Below are 25,245 nucleotides of genomic sequence, written 5' to 3'. Positions count from 1 at the left end.
AATGTGGTAGTGCTGAGTAATAATGTGGTGGTGCTGAGTGATGCTGGGGTAGCGCTGAGTGATGATGTGGTGATGCAGAGGGCAGAAAGGCACAAAAAGCAGTCTAACAGAGTGCAGAAGGGCAGAAAAACAAGGGAAAAACGAGTCTAACAGAGGGCAGAAGGGCCCAAAAAACCAGTCTAACAGAGGACAGAAGGGCAGAAAAACAAGGGAAAAACGAGTCTAACAGAGGGCAGAAGGGCACAAAAAACTAGTCTAACGGGGCAGAAAGGAATAAAAAGGAGTCTAACAGAGGGCAGAAGGGCACAAAAAACGAGTCTAACAGAGGGCAGAAGGGCACAAAAACAAGGGAATAACAGAGGGCAGAAGGGCACAAAAAACGAGTCTAACAGAGGGCAGAAGGGCAGAAAAAGAAGGGAAAAATGAGTCTAACAGAGGGCAGAAGGGCACAAAAAACGAGTCTACCAGGGGGCAGAAGGGCAGAATAACAAGGGACAAACGAGTCTAACAGAGGGCAGAAGGGCAGAAAAACAAGGGAAAACGAGTCTAACAGAGGGCAGAAGGGCACAAAAAACTAGTCTAACAAGGGGCAGAATGAATCCCGCCCTGCGTGTTTGTCCATGAAGATTGCACCTTTTTGTGCAATACCTCTACTCAACTGGAGTACTTTCTACTGTCTAATCAGTAAGTGCTCCCTCATTGGCTAATTGTATAAGGGCAGATTTACAACAACTGGCGCATTCCCAGGGATGCGCCAGTTATTGTGCACCGCAGCTCCGCCACCCATGGTGCGCCACATTTACAATGCGGCGCACCATGTGGCAAAACCGGGAAACAACACTTACAATGCAACTTTTACAACGCACTACCTTTACAACAAAACTTTTACACCGCAACATCCATTACAACGCATGCCATTACAACGCAACCATTACAACGCATGTCACTACAACGCATACCACTACAACGCATACCTTTACAACGCAGTCATTACAACGCATACCATTACAACGCATACCTACACTATCCAACACTTACCCTACTGTTGCACCCCCTGGAGTTAGAATAGTAATTTGTACCCCTACACTATCCAATACTTACCCTACTGTTGCATCCCCTGGAGTTAGAATAGTAATTTTAACCCCTACACCATCCAACACTTACCCTACTGTTGCACCCCCTGGAGTTAGAATAGTAATTTTACCCCTACGCTATCCAATACTTACCATACATGCAATGTAATGGTATGCGTTGTAATGGTATGCGTTGTAAATGTAGTATGCGTTGTAGTGGAATGCGTTGTAAAGGTAGTTTCAAAGATTTTGTTGTAATGGCATGCGTTGTAATGGAATGCGTTATAACGGATGTTGCGGTGTAAAAAATGCGTTGTAAAGGTATGCGTTGTAAAAGTTTGCATTGTAACGACATACATCCGGCAAAAACGGCACAGATGCGTCACGCATCTGTGCCGTAAAAGCAGCGCATTGCTGGAGCTGCGTCGAGCTTGCGACACAGTTCCAGCAATGCTCTGGGGGGCCCTATCTCCCCAATGCTGCATCAAGCCTTGAGCCTGCTTCAAGCAGGCGCAGGGTTTTGACGCAGCATTGGCCTAAAAGTGACTGAGTGAATTCTTGTAGATTTTACTCAGTCACTTTTAGGAGGCGTTCCTGCGCAGGAACGTCCTCCCCTGCGCCGGAACGCCTCCTGATGGCGAAGGGCTTTACAACGTGACGCATCTCTCAGATGCGTCACGTTTTTAATACCCAGCACCATGGCGAATCTTTTGTGCTGCCGCTGCGTCACAAAAGGTCTCGGTAGAGGGTGGGAGTGGTGAATCAGAGGGTGGCAGTGATGAACCAGTGGGTGGCAGTGATGAACCAGAGGGTGGCAGGGGTGAACCAGAGGGTGACAGTGCTGAACCAGAGGGTGGCAGTGCTGAACCAGAGGGTGGCAGGGGTGAACCAGAGGGTGGCAGCGATGAACCAGATGGTGGCAGGGGTGAACCAGAGGGTGGAAGTGGTGAACCAGAGGGTTGCATTGGTGAACCAGAGGGTGGCAGTGGTGAACAAGAGAGTCGCAGTGGTGAACCAGAGGGTGGCAGTGCTGAACCAGAGGGTGACAGTGGTTAACCAGAGGGTGGCAGTGGTGAACCAGAGGTGCTGTGATGAACCAGAGGGTGGCAGTCGTGAACCAGAGGGTGGCAGTGGTGAAGCAGAGGGTGACAGTGCTGTACCAGAGGGTGGCAGGGGTGAACCAGAGGGTGCTGTGATGAACCAGAGGGTATCAATGGTGAACCAGAGGGTGGCAGGGGTGAACCAGAGGGTGTCAGTGGTGAACCAGAGGGTGGCAGTACTGAACCAGAGGGTGACAGTGGTTAACCAGAGGGTGGCAGTGATGAACCAGAGGTGCTGTGATGAACCAGAGGGTGGCAGTCGTGAACCAGAGGGTGGCAGTGGTGAACCAGAGGGTGACAGTGCTGAACCAGAAGGTGGCAGGGGTGAACGAGAGAGTGGCAGTGCTGAACCAGAGGGTGGCAGTGGTGAACCAGAGGGTGCTGTGCCCATACACGACTGCATGTGTAACTTCGCCATGCAAGCGGCCCGCAAACACGCAAAAAGCCCTGCGAACACGCAAAAAACCCCGCAAACACGCAAAAGAACAAAACTCCACAAATTCGCACGAATTTGTGGATTTTGCGGATTGCGAATTCGAATTCGCAAATTTCGCCCATACCTATTAAAAACTCACTTATTTTAATTATTTCCTCCTTTGCCCGCTGTTCGTCATCCTGGCCCTGTGCCGAGATACCCCTTAAGGGGTGATTTGTGCACGTAATAAATTAAAATTCCATAACATAACAGAGAGTGGGATTAATCCCCCCAATTCTGCCTCTCCCGAATGGCAGAAAAACTGTCTGCTGTCCACTACTGTTCTTCCTGAGATGGGCAAATAGTTGGTGAACACTGCCATCTGCCTACCCAGGGTGGCTGAAAGCCTGCCGGGATACCAGGGAAAGCAAGCAAGAAAAATATTGGGGTGGGGCATTGCATCAGGACACATCCCCTGGCACCAGATAGTATTTCCTTCTCCAGGGGCAGACAGAAGGGAAGACTCTCTCTGGTAGCCCATATGTCAAACCTATGCCAGAAGAAAACCCAATTTCCCCTCCCAACTAAGGAACCCTATCATCTCTGGGCATTTCTGAAACCTAGAGACCCAGCGGAACACAGGGTGGCATGGATGGCATGGATCCTTGCATGTTTTTAGAATGCTGCGTGAACTTAAATGTACGAGTAAAAAATGAATATTTTTATGGTTAAGTAGCAAGATGATACTTTTTAATACTTGTCAGCAGGACCACTAGATACTGGAAAGTGAATATTCTAAGAACATACAGGTCAGGCATTCACTAGTGTCCACATTTAGAAGGGCACTCTGCTTGCTGAATCATCCCATTTTGAGGACAGTATATCAACTGAGCTCTTGCACAAGAAAGCAGTTTCTTTTGTATATTACTCATTAGGAACAATTCACTTGACAATAATTAAACACTAAAAGAGAAGGGAGGAAGATATGGGCGATCTGAAGGAGGGGGTGTGGGAAGAGGCATTAGGAGCCCACAGGGAGGTGGTGATACAATCAGACTTTCAACAAAGGCAGCAGCGCATATTGCATAGATCATACTACTCCAGGACTACGCAGCTGACAATGGGAAGAACAAACAGCAATAGTTGTCTTTGGTGCTATACACTGCAGAGCTCCTTCTTTCATATACTACGCTCCTTTTCGGAGATACAGCTTTATTGAAGGGGATTCAAAGAGTGTCTGGGTCAGGTGAAGCGTAGCCCAAATGAGGCCTCCACCAAAAGATGCATAATAAATATGTGGGGAACTATGGGATTTCAAAGTACTGTAAACTGAATGACCCTGGGATGGGTGGCTGCAGAGTGAAACATCGCCATACATTAGGGGGCAGAGAGTAGACCCATCCTTGTAAAATGGAAAAAAGACATAGACTGGTGCATGTTGACCAAAACATAAACATATATCAGCAGAGGCAGCCTCAACAAATGTATTAAGATATGACAAAAGAGGCACATCTATTGTGTACTGATTGTATCATTGCCACACAGGAGGCAAGTAGCCTAGGTATCAGAGCAGTGTCAAATAATGGTCTCAACAGGTCAGGGACAAGTTGGTCAGACAAGAACTATGTTGCAGACCAAGAGATGAAGGTGCTGTTATGAATGTCTTGAGTGGTAAACTGCTGTTTTATAATTTGATGTAACCATTAAAAATATTAATTTTTTCCCCATTGTTATGTGACAGACAATGCAGACATTTCCAGATAAATGCCAAAGTCATACCACCTGGCATTCCCATAAATATCCCAATTTAAATGCTGCCTGCAAAATATAGGAGGACTCAACACACATTGTGGGAAATTACCAGATTGTTCATCTGTGAGGACCACATTTCCTCTACTTTGACTTTACAAGTGTTGACTTGGCCCTCTCTGCAGGGTCACCCCCAAACATTTTCCCTTCACCCCTCCTATTATTCTGAATTCATTTTTGTTGGCCTTAGGACTATGTGCACCTTATAACTGCTAACCAGTGCTAAAGTGCTTTTGCTCAGTCCCTAGAGCTTGGAAAAATATGCTTGCACATGATTTCTATATTTAATTAACCTATGAGTCCCTAGTAACGTGGTACTATATTACCCAGGAACTCTGAATGAAATGCTACTGGTGTGTTTGCAGCAATTATTGTGCCACCCACTTAAGTGGCCATTTGAATATGCCCCAGGCCTGCCTTTGCAGCCCTTTGGCAGTTTTAAACTGCCTAATCGTCTTGGCAAAATAAACCCCTTGCCAGACTTAAAATTCCCTTTTTAATACATATAAGTCATCCCTAAGGTAGGTTCTAAAGAGCTCAGACCTCAGGGTTCATTGTAATTGAAGAGTTGGACATGTGCTTTTAAATTTTACGTGTCCTGGTAGTGAAAAGTTCACAAAATCTTTTTTCCCTACTGTGAGGCCTGCCTCTCCCATAGGAGAACATTAAGTTACCTTATTACATAGAATAAGTAGTAACTTTTGATTGGGAGCAGGTAGAATAGTCATGTTTGGTGTCTGATGAATTTTCATAAAAAATCTTCATTAATGGTAAAGTTGGATTTTAAGTCACAGTTCTGGAAATGCTGCTTTTAGAAAGTTGGCATTTTCTTGTCCTAACCATTTGGTGACTTTTGACTGTTTTTCAGTCAAATGACTATGGTAGTTGCCAGTTGGCCTTTGTGTATTCCTCCCAAACAGTATCACAATAGAGAATCTATGTGTGTTTGCAAGATGGGCCATCTCTGGCAGGATAGGAGGGTGGAGCTGTCACCTACCACACTTGCACTTCAAAGGCTCTGGCCCAGCTCACACACAAAGGACTTCATACTAGCCTATTGTGCCTCAGACAATCTGGGACCATGGCAGGGAAGCAGGAAATTTCTGTCATCTCTTTGGGGGGAAACTCCAGAAGTTTCTCCAACTTCAAATTGAGCATAAATAATAAAAAGGGGACCCTTACACCTAATCGTCAGATCCCTACTAGACCTGTGGAGTACTCATTATTGGGACTGCTGTGGTGTCCTGCTGCTCTGCTGCAAGGATTTCCCTGCTGCTCTGTTGCCCTGACAGCAAAAGGGTCTGTTCTGCTGCTTTGTTACCTGAGGAAAAAGGATTCTACCGGCACCTTGAATCCAGGACCACCAGAGTGACCCCAAGGGATAGTTGGTTGGCTTTCGCCTGTTCTGAGCTACATGGACACCACAATCTGCAACATTATTGAACCCTGCATCAGGATTCTACCTCCTGTGAGTTTTAACCCCCCACCCCAAAGTGGTGCGTCCCCAGTCCTGGATCCTTGGAATTGGGGATAATGGTGGTTTGCCAGCCCAGCTCTGGTCCCCATCCGAACCGATGCAGAGCAATGTAACCCTCACAGCTCCTCATAGGAAATGATGCAGCGCAACTCAACTCAACGCAGACCTTGCCTTGCATTTCCCACAGCTCCTCATCGGAACCAACGCAGTCCAACACAACTAGACACGGGTCTCAGAAGTGACGCTGTAGAACGCCTTTCAATGCAGGATCCTGCATCACACCCTGGAACCTACATGGTGCATCTCCCCACCTCCAGGACACCAGGCACAATTTACCTGGTCCCATAGCGATTGGCCTGATTTTGTGTCTTTGTTCCGGTCCGGTGCGACCAAATAACCACAGTTGGCACTTTGTGCTTTTAAGAACTAAAAACTTTAAAATTGTATATACCTTTGGTTCTACTGATTGAGGTTTGTAGTGTTGGTGTCAAATTCTTTATTAATATGTTCTCTATTTTTCTGAATTGGTGTGGAGTATTTCTTGTGTGGTGTTTTCACTCTATTACTGCGTATGTGCTGCATAAATACTCCACAGAATGCCTCTAAATTAAGCCTGACAGATTTTGCCCCCCTCAACCAACAAACCAATTTCTCGCAATGTGGACAAAGTTTTGACTGGTCCCTATTTCAGGCAATTAGCCGATCTACACAAGTGGTTTGAAGAGGTTTGTGATCTATGATGGGTGGTAGGAATTTGGTAGATTTCCTCAGATTCCAGGACTTCATGTCACAGAAATGTAGGAAAAATCCATGAAGTTTGAAATTTCAAGAGCATTGTGGGTAAGATAATATAATGGATTAATGCAAGTCACTTGACCCTGGATGTCTAGTTTTCAAAAATGTCTGAGTTTTGTACGTTACCCTGGGTGGTGGCTGATCCCATGCCCAAATAATAAAGCTACCCACGTTGCTAGAATGGGGGAATTTAAAAGGAAAAATCTTGATGCTTCCTTTTTAGGGATTTTTCTGTTGCGGGTGTTAGACTCAGATAAAGATTTGGGGTACCATTTTTAATGGGAGAAGTGGAAACACTGGGTGTTGGGAATTAGTGGGTCCCCGCAGATTCTGGAACTATCCCTCACAGAAATGTGAGGTAAAGCATGATTTTATCCAGAGTTAGATTTTTTTAGTTTTTTGGGAAGAAAACATAGTGGGCTCCACCAAAGTCCCACCTCAACTCCCCTGGTTGTTTTTACACATGTTGAGGTTGGTAGGTTTTTCTGTCTGGGTGTCGAGCCCAGGCCGCAATACCCCAGCTACCCACATTGCCAGAATTAGTGAATTTGAAAGGAAAAACCTTGATGTTTCCTTGTTTCATTTTGGAGCCTTTCCTGTTGCGGAGATCCGCCCCCACCCAAGTGGAGTGTTTTTATTGTGAAAAGTGTGGAAACACACAGAGCAGTAGAACATTTTGATTAGCAATATAATTTCTCTCCAGATTTGGCTTCCCAATGTAAGCCAGTATACAAGAAAGAACACATTTAACAATAATACCTTCTGAATCACATGATATTACGGTTATCTCCAAATTCAGGGTGTGAAAATTAGCAATTTTCTTAAATTCATTACCTGGGTATATTTAGAAAAGGCTTATGTTTCTTTCTTACTTATTTTTAGTTCATTTCATTTTATTTTTTTGAACCGATTTTTATAAAGTTTCATCAGTTATCCATAAAACATCTGAAGTACAGTCAGATATTCATAGCGCATATAACTACTAGGAGTCATTTTTCTTGATTATAAACATATGCACAAATAAGAACAGTAATGAATTCATACATAGTTGGTACACAGTGAAAATTCATTATAAGCTGTAGCTAAATTGATGACTCTTGGTATCACTTGCTTTTGTACAGCCAACAAACACTATATAGCTGTGAACAAAAGAGTCTGAAGGACGTAATCGCATATTACTTTTTTAAATCGGCCATCAGGGAAAAAATTACAAGTGAAAACTTTGTTATCTCTTTCTTTATTCCTTCTTATCATCATTATTTTATTTCAATGATTAGCTTCTTTGAGAAAACTTCAAGCAACCTACATAAATGACCAACTGTTAAATTCAGAATTTTGTCTATTATTCGGTAGTTTTTAGCTCTCTGGGTTCCACCAATTGGTTTGATTCCTGATTTCACCTCAAACTGCATGTAGATAGAAATCACAAAGGTAGGAAAATTGGCTACCACATAGAAAAATGCAAAAACGAATGTACAAAAACACGGATGCCGATTCGCTAAAATGCCAGGCATAGCAGAAGTGACATCACACCTGTCACAACATCGTAGTTAGTTGCATCACATACATTACAGGAAGTGTTGTCATATGACTTGTGATCCAGATGATATCATAGGCAGCAACATCACCAAAGTTCAAACAAAAAGTATTGTAAGTGCAAAATTAAAACTAGGGCTAGTAAAATAACGAAAAAGTGCTAGAGGATATACACTTCGGTTTTAGGGCCTGGTTTAGTTCTCAGCGGACGAGTTACTCCGTCACAGTGGTGACGGCTTTCCCGCCTGCCAAAAAATGTATCCCATAGGATATAATGGGATTTATATTTCGGCGGAAGGCATATCCGTCACGTTGTGATGAAGTAACACATCTGCCGAGATCTAAATCAGGCCTTTGGTTATTACACATATTACAATAGGGCTGCAGTCACATCAGGAAAGAAGCCATCTCATACCCAGTGGCAGCGATCATTTGCCAGATGGCCGTTCTATGCTGCCCAATTACAGCTCCCAGCGTCCAGTTAATGCCCACCATGCCAGCCGCAGCGCCACATGAAAAAGACCAGCTATGGCTGAAAGGCACAAGGATCAGGAACAGCTTTGGCTGTAGCAGTGCAGGCTTCAATCGTACTCACAGACATCTGCTAGGAGGGCCCGGGGGATTTTATACTGAGAATATGTTGAAAAACATGGGGTCAAATTTCACACAGATTGGTTCAAAAGTCAATGGTGTACCAAATCAATGTAGCCTGACCCTGACGCTACCCAGGAGTTGACCACATTTTCCCAGTGTTTGCCCCCTGATGGTCAATGGTTAGACCCTATATGAAATGAGTGTACCCCCTTAAACCAAGAATTGACTGCACTATGCCAGTGCCAGACTTTTGCCAAAATATTACATACAACATGCCAGTGACTGCATTATAATTTTCAGTCACACAGTTGCTCACATGCTCTCTCTCTCTCTCTCTCTCTCTCTCTCTCTCTCTCTCTCTCTCTCTCTCTCTCTCTCTCTCTCTCTCTCTTTCTCTCTCACATACACAACACACTCTCTATCTAACACAGACACACAAGCGGGGAATCAGAAAATACGACATTTTGAAATGTTTACCCACAAACACTCCCTATTTCAGCATTGCCTGTTCCATGAAGCTGTTTTGTTCCAAGTTGATTTCCGCTAATTTGACACACTGTGTCCAGTGTCATCCCAAATGTCTACACTGTGGTAAAACTTCCTGGCAACCTGTGCCTGGAAGGTAAATTGCTCTGTCTCCTGTCAAATTGTAACAGTTGCAGTGCAACTGACTACAATCTCAGTGATCTAAGCCAGTCTACTCTTCTTTTAAAAGGAGAAGTGCACCCTGGAAATAGATTTATTTTTTTGCATGTGCAGCTTGGTCTCTACAGAGGCCAGGGGTCGCAACAACAATGCCATGGGTTGCAAGAGAGCCCAAAGGTCGCAACTGTGACCTCTGGCGACCCCTAAATGACGTCCAATAAAGACATAAAGGTAACGTGGAAACCTGATCACACCAACGTAACCGATGATACAAAAAATTAGTCGCTTTGGGTTGCAGCTCTCACCTTGGATGATTGTGGCAGCAGGCGCTGGCCTGGGGATAAGCCATACACAGAAGACGGTTTCTGTCTCACTGGCTCCAGCTACTCAGGTATGTGTAGAAAGCGGCCCTTCAAGTACTGGGCGCCGATTCAATCATTTCTTCGCCTGTCCATCCTGCTGCTCACCTACAAGGTCAAACCATGACCACAAGTTTCTGCATTTACTCTGGACAGCGCCGAGGGGGGGTGACACTGATTCCATTTAATGTTTTCAGTCCCGGGGTGTTCCTAAAATATCAAAGAAAGGCCACTGTAAATGAATGAATGAATTAATGATCAGGGAATTAAGCGCTCTGCTTTCTATTGCACGCTATCGATTCCCAGCTCATGATTTTAAATCTTGGCAAGGTGTTTTCAAAGGTTGTCAAAGTTATTTAGAAAGGATGAGAGCGTCATATGAATGATGCCCACTCCATACTTCACAAACATTCACATAGATTTTTGATGCTTAGATATCTTGGAACTCAGGCACGGTGAACCTTTAAGGGTGGGGGGTACTAATTTAGGATTAGGACAAAGAATGTTTATTAGGCCCTATTAGAAAGTTTTCACCAACATTTGCATCAGCTGATCAGTGCAAAAACATTGAACTGATCAACATGTTAAAAACACATTTTTGTAGTGTTCATTTGATGTTAATGTTGTCTTTTAATCGCTCTCTCTCTCTGCGAAATGTTGATTCCAATGTATGTAATCTAGCCCCAGGGTTCACAATCACTATGAGAACATGCAGAGTGCAGAGTAGCAGGTGGATGCCGGCCCGAGACAGAGCATCAGTGAAAGCGAGCAATGAGAGGCCAGGAATGGAGAGACAGAGGTGAAGGAGGAACAGAGCATGGGGTGAAAGAGAGCAGGGTGAAATGGAGTGAAGTAGACTTTGTGTGAATGAGAAAGGGGAGAGAAAGCATATACGTAGAGAAAGAGACAGAAGAGAAGAGCAGAGCGGGATTTAAGTGGAGGGAGTGATGTTGAATGCTAGAAAAGCTCCACCTAGCAGAGGCCTACAAGCAGATTCCTTGGGAAAGCCATTGTTTCCAACTTGGACTCATTGCCACTGTACAGAGTTCTCTGTAGGGGAGAAATGTCAAGTCAAGTCAAGTCATAAAATTTGTATAGCGCACTACATACCCAGAGGGTTTCAAGGCGCTTAGGAAGGGGAGGAGGATTATTTGTCAAATATCCACGTTTTAAGCTGCTTTCTGAACGCTAGGTGATTCTGGGTGAGGCGAAGGTAAGCGGGTAGTGAGTTCCATGTTTTGGCAGCCAGGTATGAAAAGGATCTGCCTCCCATGGTGGTCTTGTTGATGCGAGGTACAGTGGCGAAGGCTTGGCTGGAAGAGCGAAGTTGGCGGGAGGGGGTGTAGAAGGACAGTCGAGAGTTGAGGCAATCTGGTCCGATGTCGTAGAGTGATTTGTGTGCGTGGGTAAGCAGTCGGAAAGTGATCCTCTTATTGACGGGTAGCCAGTGGAGGTCTTTAAGGTGACCAGAGATGTGTTCGTTGCGTGGGATGTCTAATATGAGCCTGGCTGAGGCGTTTTGGATTCGTTGTAGTTTCTTCTGGAGTTTAGCGGTGGTACCTGCATAGAGGGTGTTTCCGTAGTCCAGTCGGCTCGTGACTAGAGCGTGGGTGACTGTTTTCCTTGTTTCGGAGGGGATCCAGTGAAATGTTTTTCTGAGCATGCGAAGAATGTTAAAGCAGGAAGAGGATACGGCGCTGACTTGTCTGTTCATTGAGAGTGAAGAATCCAGGATGACACCAAGGTTCCGTGCGTGGTCTGTCGGGATGGGTGCTTTACCGAGGGCTTCCGGCCACCAGGAGTCGTCCCATGCAGAGGGGGATGTACCTAAGATGAGGACTTCTGTTTTGTCTGAGTTCAGTTTCAGACGGCTTTGTTTCATCCATTTGGCGACTTCTTTCATTCCTTCGTGTAGGTTAGTTTTGGCGGTGCTGGGGTCCTTGGTGAGAGAAAGGATCAGTTGAGTGTCATCCGCGTAAGAGATGATGTTGAGGTTGTGTTGGCGGGCGATGGCCGCGAGGGGGCTCATGTATACGTTGAAGAGGGTGGGACTGAGTGAGGATCCTTGAGGTACGCCGCAGATGATTTCAGAGGCCTCGGACTTGAATGGTGGGAGGCGGACTCTCTGGGTTCTTCCGGTGAGGAACGAGGTGATCCATTCCAGTGCTTTTCCTTGGATTCCGATGTTTCTGAGGCGTTGTAAAAGGGTGCTGTGGCAGACTGTGTCGAAGGCTGCAGAGAGGTCGAGGAGGATGAGGGCGACTGTGTCTCCATTGTCCAGAAGAGTTCGAATGTCGTCTGTTGCTGCGATGAGGGCGGTCTCAGTGCTGTGTTTGGCTTGGAAGCCAGATTGTGAGGGGGCGAGTGATTTGTTGGCTTCTAGGAAGGCGGCGAGCTGGTTGTTGACGGCTTTCTCGATGACTTTGGCCGGGAATGGAAGAAGCGAGATGGGGCGGTAGTTTTTTAGTTCGGTGGGGTCCGCTGTGGGTTTTTTCAGAAGGGCGGTGAGTTCAGCGTGTTTCCAGTCTTCTGGGAAGGTAGCGGAGTTGAAGGAGCAGTTGATGACATCTCGGAGGTGCGGAGCTATGACGGAGTCTGCTTTGTTGAAGATGTGGTGAGGGCATGGGTCTGTGGGGGATCCAGAGTGGATGGAATTCATCAAGCGGATGGTGTCCTCAGTGGAGATTGGGTTCCAGGCGTTAAGGGTGTTTACGGGGGGAAGATGGTCAGCAGATGGTAGGGTGGGTTGGCTTCCGGGTTGGTTGTCAAAGCTGTTGTGGATGTCAGCAATCTTGTTGTGGAAAAAAGAGGCTAGGGAGTCGCAGAGGGTTTGAGAGGGGGTGATGTCGTTGGAGTTGGCCGAGGGGTTGGAAAATTCCTTGACGATGTTGAAAAGTTCCTTGCTGTTGTGGGCGTTGTTGTCAAGTCGATCCTTGAATGCTGTTTTCTTGGCTTTTCGGATCAGTTGGTGGTGAGTACGGGTGGCGCTTTTGAAGGCGTCCTTGTTGCTGGTGGATGGGTCTTTTTTCCAGGCCTTTTCAAGGGAGCGGCACAGTTTCTTGGACTTCTTGAGATCATCGTTGAACCATGAGGCCTTCTTGTTGCCAAGTTTGTGTTGATGTTTTTTCAGTGGTGCTAAGGTGTCGGCGGTGTTGGATAACCAAAGGGTGAGGTTGGAGGCGGCTTCGTTGGCGTTAGATGAGAGGGCTGAGGATGTTCGAAGGAGCGATGTGGAGATCTGATCCGTGGTGATTTTGTTCCAGTTTCTTTGTAGAGTTGGTTGGAGGTGGATGATGGGTTTCGGCTTGTTGTAGGTGAAGTGAACGCAGCTGTGGTCAGTCCAGAGGAGATCCGTAGTGTGGCTGAAGGAGACATGGTTGCTGGAGGTGAAGATGGGGTCGAGTGTGTGACCTGCGATGTGGGTGGGGGAAGTGACCAGTTGTTTAAGTCCGAGGTTGGCGAGGTTGTCTAAGAGGGTGGCGGTGTTGCGGTCGTTGATCTTTTCAAGGTGGAAGTTGAGGTCTCCCAGAAGGATGTAGTCTTTGGAGGGGAGCGCGTGTGGGGTGATGAAGTCCGTGATGTCTTCACTGAATTTTGCGCGGGGTCCTGGAGGTCTGTAGAGGAGGGTGCCTCTAAGAGTCGGGTCGATGTGGATCTGGAAGTGAAGGTGTTCGAAGTTAGCGAGGTTGGCGTCGGAGCTGGTAGAGATGCGGATGAATCTGCACAGAGGTAATTTATTTGCTTACGGAAATGCAATTTTTTTGGTTTCTTTTTTCTAAGCAGGAAAAATAGTTTTCCCCATTGAGAAACCCCTACAAATTTGCCATTCACCTTCCCACCCTTGAAAGGGATTTACACCAACACTTGGCTGGTGTGAAAAGATGGCTCTTTCAAGAGTGGACAGGGGTTACATATGCGAGAAATCCCTTTGTGAGTTCCTTGCAGATGTAAGTGGGGTAAATCCATTCGTAAACTTACATTTACAACTGAGTTTCCCTTTGTGAACAGGCCCAATGGAATATCACTTAATATAGAAGGACATACGTACTATAAATACTGTTTTTTAACTCTCTTTTTTATCTCTCCTTAATACTTATCATTACATTCCCATTGAGAGAATCATTAAATCATGATAGGGTGTGGTCTAAATTTATAGGTTTCTAGAGTTTTTCTGTGTTTTGTGGCTCTGTATCCTCCTCAAACCAATACATACTTTTTCCATGTAGGACAAAGAGAGATTATTAATATTCCCTTGGTATATCATCCCAGCAACCTAATTATAGTACAGGTGATATAAAAAATACATATTTATCCCAGGTGTGTCGTTATATTATTCATACTTTTATTGTGAAACTTTAGCATTGCCAATTATAGTGATGTTATTGGGGTTAGATTATATCACATCACTTCCTGGTAGAATTCAGAGATCACGAGGTCACTTCTTATGATGTCATTGACATTAAAGGGTGTGTGATGTAACGTCTGCTACCCTAGGCATTTTAGTGACTCAATGTCCATGGCAGTAGGTGTTCCAAGTTTGTGTTTAATGGCGGATAAACCGTTCACTTTTATTCATATAAGTTTTAGAAGTATTTTTATACGTTTGAGAAGCTAATTGGTCTTTTTTCATGTGTTAACTGGCGGGTTTTTGATCTTTTGTTTTCATGTTTAGATTACATTTCTTTAACTAAATAATTTGACCACAAAAATGATATCTCATATTACAGCATTGATCATAACATAGCATGTGAATGCCAAAGGATATTTCACCACACTCTTTCGCTCCTACAAGCCAATGAAACACCGCAGGTTAAGTTCCCTAAACAAATATCCTTCCAACCTGGTAGAACCTAACGGTTCCGGTGGAAATAACCTCATATTACAGCTTATTACATTTCTTACGCGGACGACACTCAACTGATCCTCTCTCTCACCAATGACCCCAGCACCGCCAAAACTAACCTACACGAAGGAATGAAAGAAGTTGCCGAATGGATGAAACAAAGCCGTCTGAAACTGAACTCAGACAAAACAGAAGTCCTCATCTTAGGTACATCCCCCTCTGCATGGGACGACTCCTGGTGGCCGGATGCCCTCGGAAAAGCACCCATCCCGACAGACCACGCACGGAACCTAGGCGTCATCCTGGATTCTTCACTCTCAATGAACAGACAAGTCAGCGCCGTATCCTCTTCCTGCTTCAACATCCTTCGCATGCTCAGAAAAACATTTCGCTGGATCCCCTCCGATACAAGGAAAACAGTCACCCACGCTCTGGTCACAAGCCAACTGGACTACGGAAACACCCTCTACGCGGGCACTACCGCAAAACTCCAGAAGAAACTCCAACGAATCCAAAACGCCTCAGCCAGGCTCATATTAGACCTCCCACGCAACGAACACATCACTGGTCACCTTAAAGACCTCCACTGGCTACCCGTCAATAAGAGGATCACTTTCCGATTGCTTACCCACGCACACAAATCACTCTACAACATCGGACCAGACTGCCTCAACTCACGACTGTCCTTCTACACCCCCTCCCGCCAACTACGTTCCTCCAACCAATCCCTCGCCATTGTACCTCGCATCAACAAGACCACCATGGGAGGAAGATCCTTCTCATACCTGGCTGCTAAAACATGGAACTCACTCCCCGCTTACCTTCGCCTTACCCAGAACCACCTAGCGTTCAGAAAGCAACTTAAAACGTGGATATTCGACAAGTAATCATCCTCCCTTTCCTAAGCGCCTTGAAACCCTCTGGGTATGTAGTGCGCTATACAAATCCTATGACTTGACTTGACATATAGAGGTGTCTACCCTGTGAATTTCACACACATTCACCTCTAGTTCAAAAAAGACTTCCTGAGATTGTGTGACTTGGCTTGGACTTGGTGTGACAGTAAATAATTCAATATCTGGAAGGAAAATCCACAAGCTCTGCTGATATATTTTCCTCTAAATTTAGGGCTTCCTTCATAAATCATAAGATTTTATATTAACACCCAACACTAGATCTAGGCTATTGATTGTACTGCAACACTTGATTATGCTGCTTGTGAAGTCTAAAATAGGTCACAATACTTTTCTAAGGCAATTAGCATTGTAGCTCCTTCTCCCTTTTTGTACCGGATAGTTATTTTGTGGGTAAACATGTTTCAACTTTTCTTTCCCTTTGTTTCAGAAACCTTGTCAACTATGAACTCTGAAACTGCCCAAGATCTGCTTGAACCTGCAGGTAAAGCAAAAATGTAATCAGCTAAGCTCTAGCAAGATATCTGTAAACTGGTAACATCAATATTGGAATCCTCTGTAAATTCATCTAATTGTAATATTATTAGGTCCCAGGATTAAATATGTTGCAATGCATAAAAAGCATTGTAATTTTCTGACTGTCTCTCTAGTAGTGGTAATATCAGTTCTCTCTAGGGATTGGATAATGAGAAACATCACTCGGCACAAGTATAGTTTCCTGCATGTATACCTTTTGAGGTCTCATCTGGCGTTGGTGCGCAAAGCGCTGCTCGCTGGGTGGGAGATTTTGTAGGAGAGTAGATTTGAGAAGGGGACTTGAATCCCCGCCCCTCATTATCATTGGCTGCCGTCACTGTTTATGCTAAACGGTGGCTTGCCATTGGAAATTAGGTTTTTTTTGTTGACGCTAAGTCTTATCCCAAGCAACTTGGCCAACTCGTTTTTTTTATTTATGGCTTTAGGAGGTTCCATAGCACAGAGACGGACCTCGCTGCGGTGGTGGATAAGATTCGAGTGCAGGTGGATGCAGGTTATACCACCCTCCTGATCCTACTTGACCTCACTGCAGCATTCGATTCCCTGTCTCCCCAGAGTTTGGTGGAGCGTCTCAGGGAGATAGGGGTTGGGGGCTAGGCTTTGGATCTCCTTACCTCTTTCCTGGAGAAGCGATCCCAAACAGTTAAATTGGGAAGTTTCCACTCAAAGTCCTCCCCCCTAGTCTGTGGGGTTCCTTAGGGCTCCTCCCTGAGCCCCACCTTATTTAATATCTATGTGGCCCCACTGGCAGGGTTGGTGAGGTCCTTTGGGTTGGAAGTTCTGTCAAGGATTCCACGCATAATTTTAAGAACTGCATTTTAGCTGTCTCGTCCTGGATGGTGCAAAACTATCTTAAATTGAACAGGGAGAAGACAGAAGTCTTGATTTTTGGAGACAGTCCTAACATCTGGTCTCAGGAGTGGTGGCCTGATGTTCTGGGTGCCTGTCCTATCCCGGTATCCCATGGGAAGAATCTGGGAGTTGTGGTAGATGTCTCCCTTTCTATGAATCTGCAGGTCTCCAGGACAGTGGCCACCTGCTTCGGGCTTATCCGGTTCATAAGGAAAATCTCTCGGTTCCTTTCACTGGAAGCTCGTAAAAAAGTGGTGGTTGCTTTAATACTGTGTAGACTGGATTATTGCAACGCCCTTTATTTAGTTATCAATGAAGGCCAGCTGCGACGTCTACAACTGGTGCAAAATGCCGCAGCCAGGTTGGTGATGGACATTCCTAAACATCATTCAGTCTCGTCCTCCCTTAGGTCGCTACACTGGCTCCCTATGGACCGCAGAATCATGTTTAAAACTCTATGCCTCACCCACAACGTATACTATGGCCGGGGCCCTTTGGGCTTAAAGACCATTTTTCAACATTATGTGCCTTCTAGAAACTTGAGGTCTGCAACAACGAATTTCCTTGTTGTTCCTAGGGTTAAAAAGATGAGATGGGGCGGGAGGGCCTTTTCATTTGCTGCTGCAGGTGCTTGGAACTCTTTCCCGAACTCTCTCTCGGGGCAACAGGAACACTTACTTTTTCGTAAAGCCCTCAAGACATGGTTGTTCCCCTGAGGGTTGGTTTGAGTGGGAATCGGTTTTGCCTGCATGTTGTCTGTTCTTAGCGCCTTGATGCCCTTGGGCTAAGTTCGCGCTCTAAAAGTCGCACATTCATTCATTCATTCACATAATAAATATTGACACCGCACACCTTGTCCCACACAGCTCAGCCAACTCTTTTTTTTAATTATTTACAGTTAAATAATGGCGGCCACTCTACCACACGGCCCAATGGACGCTACGATTGGTAGCAGCCTGGTACCAGCCCTCCTGCTCTCTGCAGCCTTGGCAAGGTACTACTCATCGCGAGTGTAGAGAACAGCGAGGTGCAGGTTGCCCCCCCCCCCCCCAAGTACTATTACGTCACTTTCAGTAGTAAAAAAAAGTGTTGTTTTCACTGCCGCAGGGACCCCTTTAAACATGCATTGCCGAACGTTAGATCTCTGACGGACATTTGCCTTTGGGTTTTTGATGGCATTTGAAAACGGAAGCAAAGTAAAGAAATCGCATTTCTAATGACAGTTCATTGTGAGACAGGAAGTACGCCTCACAATGGGTGGGTGGGTTGGGGGACGGAGGAGAAACCCCATACGTTGAGAGTGTTGTCATGCTTGCTTGTAATGTTTCGCATAGGGGTGTTACTCAAAAGCTACTAATGTCTAATTTACCTTTTATTGGGAAATAGGGACCACTGCATGTTTTTCATTTAGCCGAAATGGAAAAATTCAAACTGTTCTCTGTGACTTATAGTTTAGCTTTTATCACTTCTCTAGTGTTTGGAGATTAGTTGTTAAGTCCAATCAAAAATAAGCACTGTGTGTTTGTTGAAATATAGAATTTGTTAAGAGGTCAGCATGTATATATATACGATGTTTTTAACATACACTGTGTTCTTAAATGTCAAATAATTATTTAAGACTGTAACAGTGTTTGTTTATTCTTATACATTTTCATTGCTTCTCCGGAACCTGCTTTTCACTGCGAAATCGTTTAAATGCATCTTCCAAGCGACTGAAGGAGATGCTTGTGGTTTTCTGTCAGGTGGTCCAAGGAAATGCTACCCCAATGCTCAGTGGAGCGAATGAGTGTATGATGATTTCCATGCGAAACTAGTTTAGTAACCAACATCACACAAAGTAGAAACAACAAGGATTGAAAAGTCAGTGAATAAATCCTTTTATCGTTTTGAACATGTTATTAATAATGTGTGTGTTTCCTGGCCAATTTAATATCCACTATGTTCATTCTTTGAATAAGCCTTACAAATATGTTAACTCCCCAAAAGTGTAAATTATGCCTATATTTTGGACAAATGGTGTAGTTTAAATGGTTAATTATTAACCTTTCTATCTCGCAAACGTGAACGCACAATCTCATCTCTGTGCTTGTGTAAAAACATCAGCTGACAGAGTTGACAGGAATGCTTCAAAGTGAGTGAGTTATCACAGAGACATACTGCAGATCACACAGACACACACTGCGGCACCTGACACGTCGCTAGATACATATAGCTACACTGCTGAACACGTGCATAAACCTCGCTAGAAACACCTAGTACACACAAACACTGCAAATCAGGCACAGCCATATTTGTACTATGACACACACACACAAACACTGCCAGACCCACGCAGGCACCTGATACATACATGTCGCTGACACATAGTTACACTGTTGAACACACACACTACTAGAAACACTTAAGTGCACACTAACACTGCAAGACAGGCACAACCATATTCACACTATAAGACACACACACACTGCTATATAAAAGCAGGTACCTGACAAATAGAAGCTCCTAGACAAATAGTTGCGCGCGCTGCCAAAAACACTTAGGTACACACAAACATTACAAGATAGGCAAAGCATATTCACACTTTTAGACACACACACTGCTCGACACACATAGGCACTTGCACATACGCCTTGCTAAACATACATGGTTATACTGCTAAACAGGGAGATACACACTGCTAAAAACGTTTAGGTATACAATAACATTGCAAGACAGGCACAGCCATATTCACACTATTAGACATATACACAGGCACATAGAGTGCTAGACACACTCAGGCACCTGATACAGTCACGTTGTAGACACGTAGTTACATTGCTAAACACGCACACGCTACTAGAAACACTTAGGTACACACAAACCCTGAAAGACAGCCACAGCCATATTCGCACCATTAAGACACACATACACATACACACTGCTAGACACACTCAGGCACCTGACACATACACAATGGTAGACACATAGTTAGATTAACACACACATACATCTGAAAAACAGGCATTGAAAATTCTATAGGTCTCGCCTTTGATTAAGTTAAAACCATTTGCTTTGCTAATGGTATTGTATAGCAAAGCAAATGGCTTTAACCTAACGAAAGGTGAGACCTATTGCATTGTCAATGCTTGTTAAGATAATATCTTTAGACAGCTTAATGTAACCAAACCTTTAATTTAGTTTAGTCATCCTTGAGTAATTGTTTTGTGGTTTGAGACTACTCATGCTTAGGTATGACTATTCTGTGTCGTTTGTAAATCTTTACCTGGCAACTCTCCAACCTTCTTCACTCATATTTTGGTCCTTGGTACTTCAATGTTTTCACTTCTGTGCAATGTTTACTTTCATATTTTGCGTTTTAGTATGGTTTTGTTACATCTTGTCTTTGTGTATGTGTTGTTTTCTTCTTTTCTTTTTAGATGTGATTAATAGGTTAATTAGCATATCATTTTGTCTTTGCATTGTGCTTTTCCTCTACTTTGTTTTTCAGTTGAATGCTGTACTCAGGGGCCCTAAGCTATGAGAATCGTCAGAGTATTATATAAAAATAATGAAAAATAAAAAAATGTATTTATTGTCTAACAAACTGTAAGGGATGAGACATCTGATGTATCATTGGCCAGGTCACAAATTGTGAGTGCAAATTGCTCACCAACTATTTGAGATCTGCCCAGCATTTGGTGATCTAACCGATGTACTAATCATTCACATTGCAACATATGGATATGCAGGAGACCACAAAACTAATCACCATGCTTACTTAATTAAGATTATTCAGGCAGGAGGCCTTTTTCTCCCTTGTGAATGATTGCAAATGTAGGAATGGTGGCCAGTAAGCGACAGCAAAACGCTGATCCTTTATTCTTATACCTGACTTTAAAGCAACAAGTCATTCCTAATGCTGAGGCCCTGATTTTTAATTTGAATCTGACTGCTAATTACACCCTATCAGGTGCACTCATTGATCGACCACCTGCCTGTGGTGGAAATATATGTAGATATCCCCCATACCTTACCAAAGCCCCCAACTTCATGAGTCTCAGTAATTTTACCTATCACATTGAAGATAACTCTGATGGCCCTACAAACTGCTTCTAAGATGAGCTATCCACCCCAAGCTTATCCCACATAGTTTCACATGCTACAAATTTCCTGGGACACGCTCTTGATCTTAACTTTACTAATGTAGGCAATCCCAACTGCGCGATGCCCATATTTCTAGCCTGGAGAAATCATCTGGTAGTTCCCTTTACTAATCTGGTTCATGGCACCAGCTAAATTAAATGACATTTAATTTGACTCTTCCTTCTAATCAAAGAAAGCTGACAGGCAACACGGGGGCTGTCTTTAAGTAATACCATGTGTGTAAGTATAATGCAATAGCAGTGTGTGCCCCAAGACGTCGCAGTAGTCTAAAGGGGTGTTACAGTATATTTTATTTATGCTCAACTTTTCATGTGCCCACTGCCCTGCAGTCAACAAACAATCCAATGCTCACACACATACAGTTCTATATCAACATATATTCGTTGTTAAATTCCAAATAAATACCTCAGGAGTCTAGTATGTCAGTTTCAATCCTCTTTATTGAAGTTTAATCATATTCACAATTGCACGTCAGCCCAGCCAATGCGTTTCCTCCATGCAGACTTTATCAGGGTTGGGTAGTTGATTGAATTGCAATGTTTGCACTAAGTAAAGTCAAAGGCAGCATTCCGGTACAAACTCAAGCTAATACGATTGGTGGTATAGTACCCCCAGGTCAATCATCTTCATCTTAGTCCAAAATCAAAGTCATGAGCTGACAGTTTGGACTCAGACAGCTTTTGATACTATATCCCTTTCCATCCTCATTCAGAGATTAATGGATATAGGTCCTGAAAATGCAACCCTTACTTGGTTTTCTAATTTTCGTTCTAATAGGGTTCTATCTGTTCGTCTTCCAGCTTTCAACTCGGGCCCAACTCTCCTGGATTGTGGAGTGCCCTAAGGGTCATCTTTGAACCCCCACACTCTTTAACATCTATATCACCTATCTGAAGTCCTTGAACCAGAGTATAGTGTACAAGGTGTTGTCATAAGCTTATGACACGCAATTGATATCGTCACTAGCCGATGATGGCAGTACATCCCACGGCAGATGTAAGCAATGATGGTTTCTTCATGGATGAGCGTAAACCATCTGAAGCTAAACAGTGATAAAACTGAATTTCTGACAATTGAGAAATATAGCCAAATTGTAACAACCTCTTGTGCCCATCCAAATTTGACTTATATCCCATCCCTGTGGAGATTTTTAGGAACTAAAAGCCTTCTTACGAGTTGGCAGTCTGATTGCCCAAGAAACGCACCCGTGCCCGCCAGTAGACCACAGTGCTGGAGATCTGAAGACCTCCGTATTGCGAGTTGACCATGGTGCTGGCAGTATGGGTGTGGAGATCTTACGGATCTTTTTCCTAATATATCAATGCCTGTATGTACATTTCAACTGCATATGTTTAGAATGCACACATATGGATGATCAATGTGGAAAAATACCATCTACCCATTGCCGAGGTCCAGCCCATATGTGGGCAGTCCTTGCGAAGGGTATATGATACAAATGGGACTCACCCGAAGATCATCGCAAACAGGGTCGTAATCCTCAGGCTGAACATCCTGCTGTGACGGGGGAACCTAAAGAAAGGGATCCATGTCAGTCTGTGCCAGAAAGAAACAAGAAAGGGGTAAGTATGCATCCCAAATCCTTCGTGTCTGCCACCTTTAAAAAGGCAACTCGTAATACCCCAGTATCGCTGTATGGCGGCTGCTTTTCCACGACCGCGGACCCATCGGTCTGCTGGGCGTCTCGGCGGCCGCCGTATTTCAGAGACTCATGGGGAGCATCTTGAAGGTCATCCCAGGTGTCATGTGCTACCAGGACGATGTGCTTGTATTTGCGAGAAACTACGAAGAACATGATGAGAGGCTGAGACGCGTGCCGGAAAGGTTCAGGTCACAAGGACTAACGGTAAAAAGAGACAGTGTGTGTTTGGCTGCGCAGAACTGGATTTCTTGGGACACAAGGTGAAGGACTGGGTTCTTTAAGACCCAGCGGTGCCAGGGCACAACACCTGAAACCTTCGTGGGTAACCTGCTCCGGCGTACGAATCACAGAGACACGGGACACTTCCTTCGGCGTCAAAGATTCAAGGTTTATTTGCTGCAGGGAACACAGAAATCACAGGAAGTACATCGAGTGTAGTTCGGGGAGACTGCTTCAAATTGGTTCTGTGGATCGCTCCTTTTATACAGTTTTTACCCATAGGACAACATGGCACACAAAAGTTTACAACCCGGTTCCCACCATTATCCCCCAGAGGGGTCGCTTTGGTCACTTTGATACACATGAGGTCCGGAACATAAGTGCGGAAACATTTGGTGGTTCCCAACTGTAAAAACCCATCTTCCCAACATTAGTGCATTCCAATCGGCAGTAAAACAGATCGAAATAGGAACAAGGACAGGTGCAGAGGAAGACGGAGACAGTGGGGAGATTGGAAAGGGTGTAAAAGGGGAGGTATCGGGAAACACGAGATACAGGCATCAAAGGGACGTGCCTAATGAGATGCACGGCTGAGACAATAAGTCCGTGCGGCAAGATGAGCCTCGAGCGGCGCCATCTGCTTTACAGTAGAATCCCCCTCATCATAAAGACACTTACAAAGAACATGTGTCTTCCGCAAATATCTTGGGAGTCCCAGGGTCGCGAAGCGGGCATCGTCCGTTCGCTGGCTACTTGAGGGCAAGAGACAAAATGGATGCCGTATCTAAGATGGAACCCGTGGGTACAGATGAAAAACCCACATAACAAACGAACGGTTTAAGTTAGCACAGCGAAACTGCGCACACTTACTAAACTCGTTATTTGCGGTTCATAGATACCAGACTCGGCCATATTCGTGCGAGTCTAAAAACACCACTTACAATCGTCACGGAACCTCAGACGCTCCTTTTGCCCTCATGTAGGCAAGCACTAGTCGGAATCATATTCGATATTCATCAGACCATCGAGATGTTGCTGTAGCATAGCTCTGTCCAACCGAGTCCCATTGGTAACAGGTGGCTGTCTCATACACGTTGTAGCACAGAGGCCACATAAGGCAGGACCACACTGCACACAAAGGCAACACGTGAACAGGAACACCACAACGACTCCGATGATCATCAGAATCTTCCAACCCCAAGTCGACATCAGGCCCCAAAACCACCCAAGTAGCGTCCAATCCCCTACATCCACGTGTATGGATTCGGAGATCTTATGCAACCTCGAGATGGCTTGATAGACAGTTGGAGCATTATCTGGAATGAAAATGCAGCAGCTCGAATGGATCACCTTACATACCCCACCTCGATCTGCTAAGATGACATCTAAAACCATTCGGTTTTGTAACGTCATAAGTCTCTCCGCCTGAAGTTCAGTGGTGATATTACCAAGGGCACTGGCAGTAATATTAGCTGTCGATTCTACCACTCGGGTCAACTGTCTCAGGTTCCTACTATTAACCATAGGTCCCCAAAACGGGAGGAAACCCTTGAAAAAGTCTCCTGCCTCTTGACCGGCAGTATCCTCTTCGCTAATTACGCCTCGCACAACTCTAGTCTTATGATAATCGGCATCTACAGTAAACGTCGGAGGCAACAGATTTGCGATGAAACATGAGCCCATGAAGTCAGCTGGCAACCATGCGTATGCACGATCATAACAAATAAAGTATGTGCCCTTGGCAGCCAGAAACACAGGGGACGAGACCATCGGCAGTATGTAATTTTCAGTGCAAGCACTTGCTCCAAGTCGGGCTTGCGATCTTCGGCCACGACCCATAAGACAAAAATTACCAGTGTGGGGTACGACCCATATTGGGGGCGAGCTCTTAAGCTGCTTTTCACTAGTGAACACGCTATATTCACCTCTACTTAGGACCCTATAGGCCTGTACCTCTTCTTCGGGAATAAGCGAGGGATCATAGATATCGCTATCTAAATCCTCTATTGCTATCGACAAAGGTTTTTGATACGAGGTAGGACCAGAGTAGGGAGAACGCGGTTCTCGAATGGGGTGGAAACCCAGTGCGCTTCGAAACATTGTCTGGAATGCTCGAGCTGACCCTTGGGAACTATACGGTAACACCAGATATGGAATTCCCTTATCCGTAGTATGTGGCATCAACCCACACACCCAACAATTAGTAGTGTTAACCACTAACTGATGCTGATGGAGGAGCTGAATAAAGGAATTGTTGCGGAATTCTACACGTCT

General features: G+C 44.8%; 1 protein-coding gene across 1 annotated transcript in view; it reads left to right on the top strand.

Annotated features, from left to right (window-relative positions):
- The first annotated feature begins 15,993 nt into the window (after positions 1-15,993).
- The window catches only part of IKZF3 (IKAROS family zinc finger 3), a 262,154-nt gene continuing 252,902 nt past the window's right edge, over positions 15,994-25,245 (top strand). The window contains exon 1 of the mRNA XM_086924363.1: positions 15,994-16,044. Coding sequence (XP_086780489.1) covers positions 16,005-16,044 — 40 coding nt within the window. The 5' untranslated portion in view covers positions 15,994-16,004. The remainder of the gene's footprint in view (positions 16,045-25,245) is intronic.

This window comes from Lissotriton vulgaris, chromosome 5, assembly GCF_964263255.1.
Source record: "Lissotriton vulgaris chromosome 5, aLisVul1.2, whole genome shotgun sequence".
NCBI lineage: Eukaryota > Metazoa > Chordata > Amphibia > Caudata > Salamandridae > Lissotriton > Lissotriton vulgaris.
The sequence above is the reverse complement of the archived record's forward strand: the minus strand, read 5'-3'. Positions and strand labels throughout refer to the sequence as shown.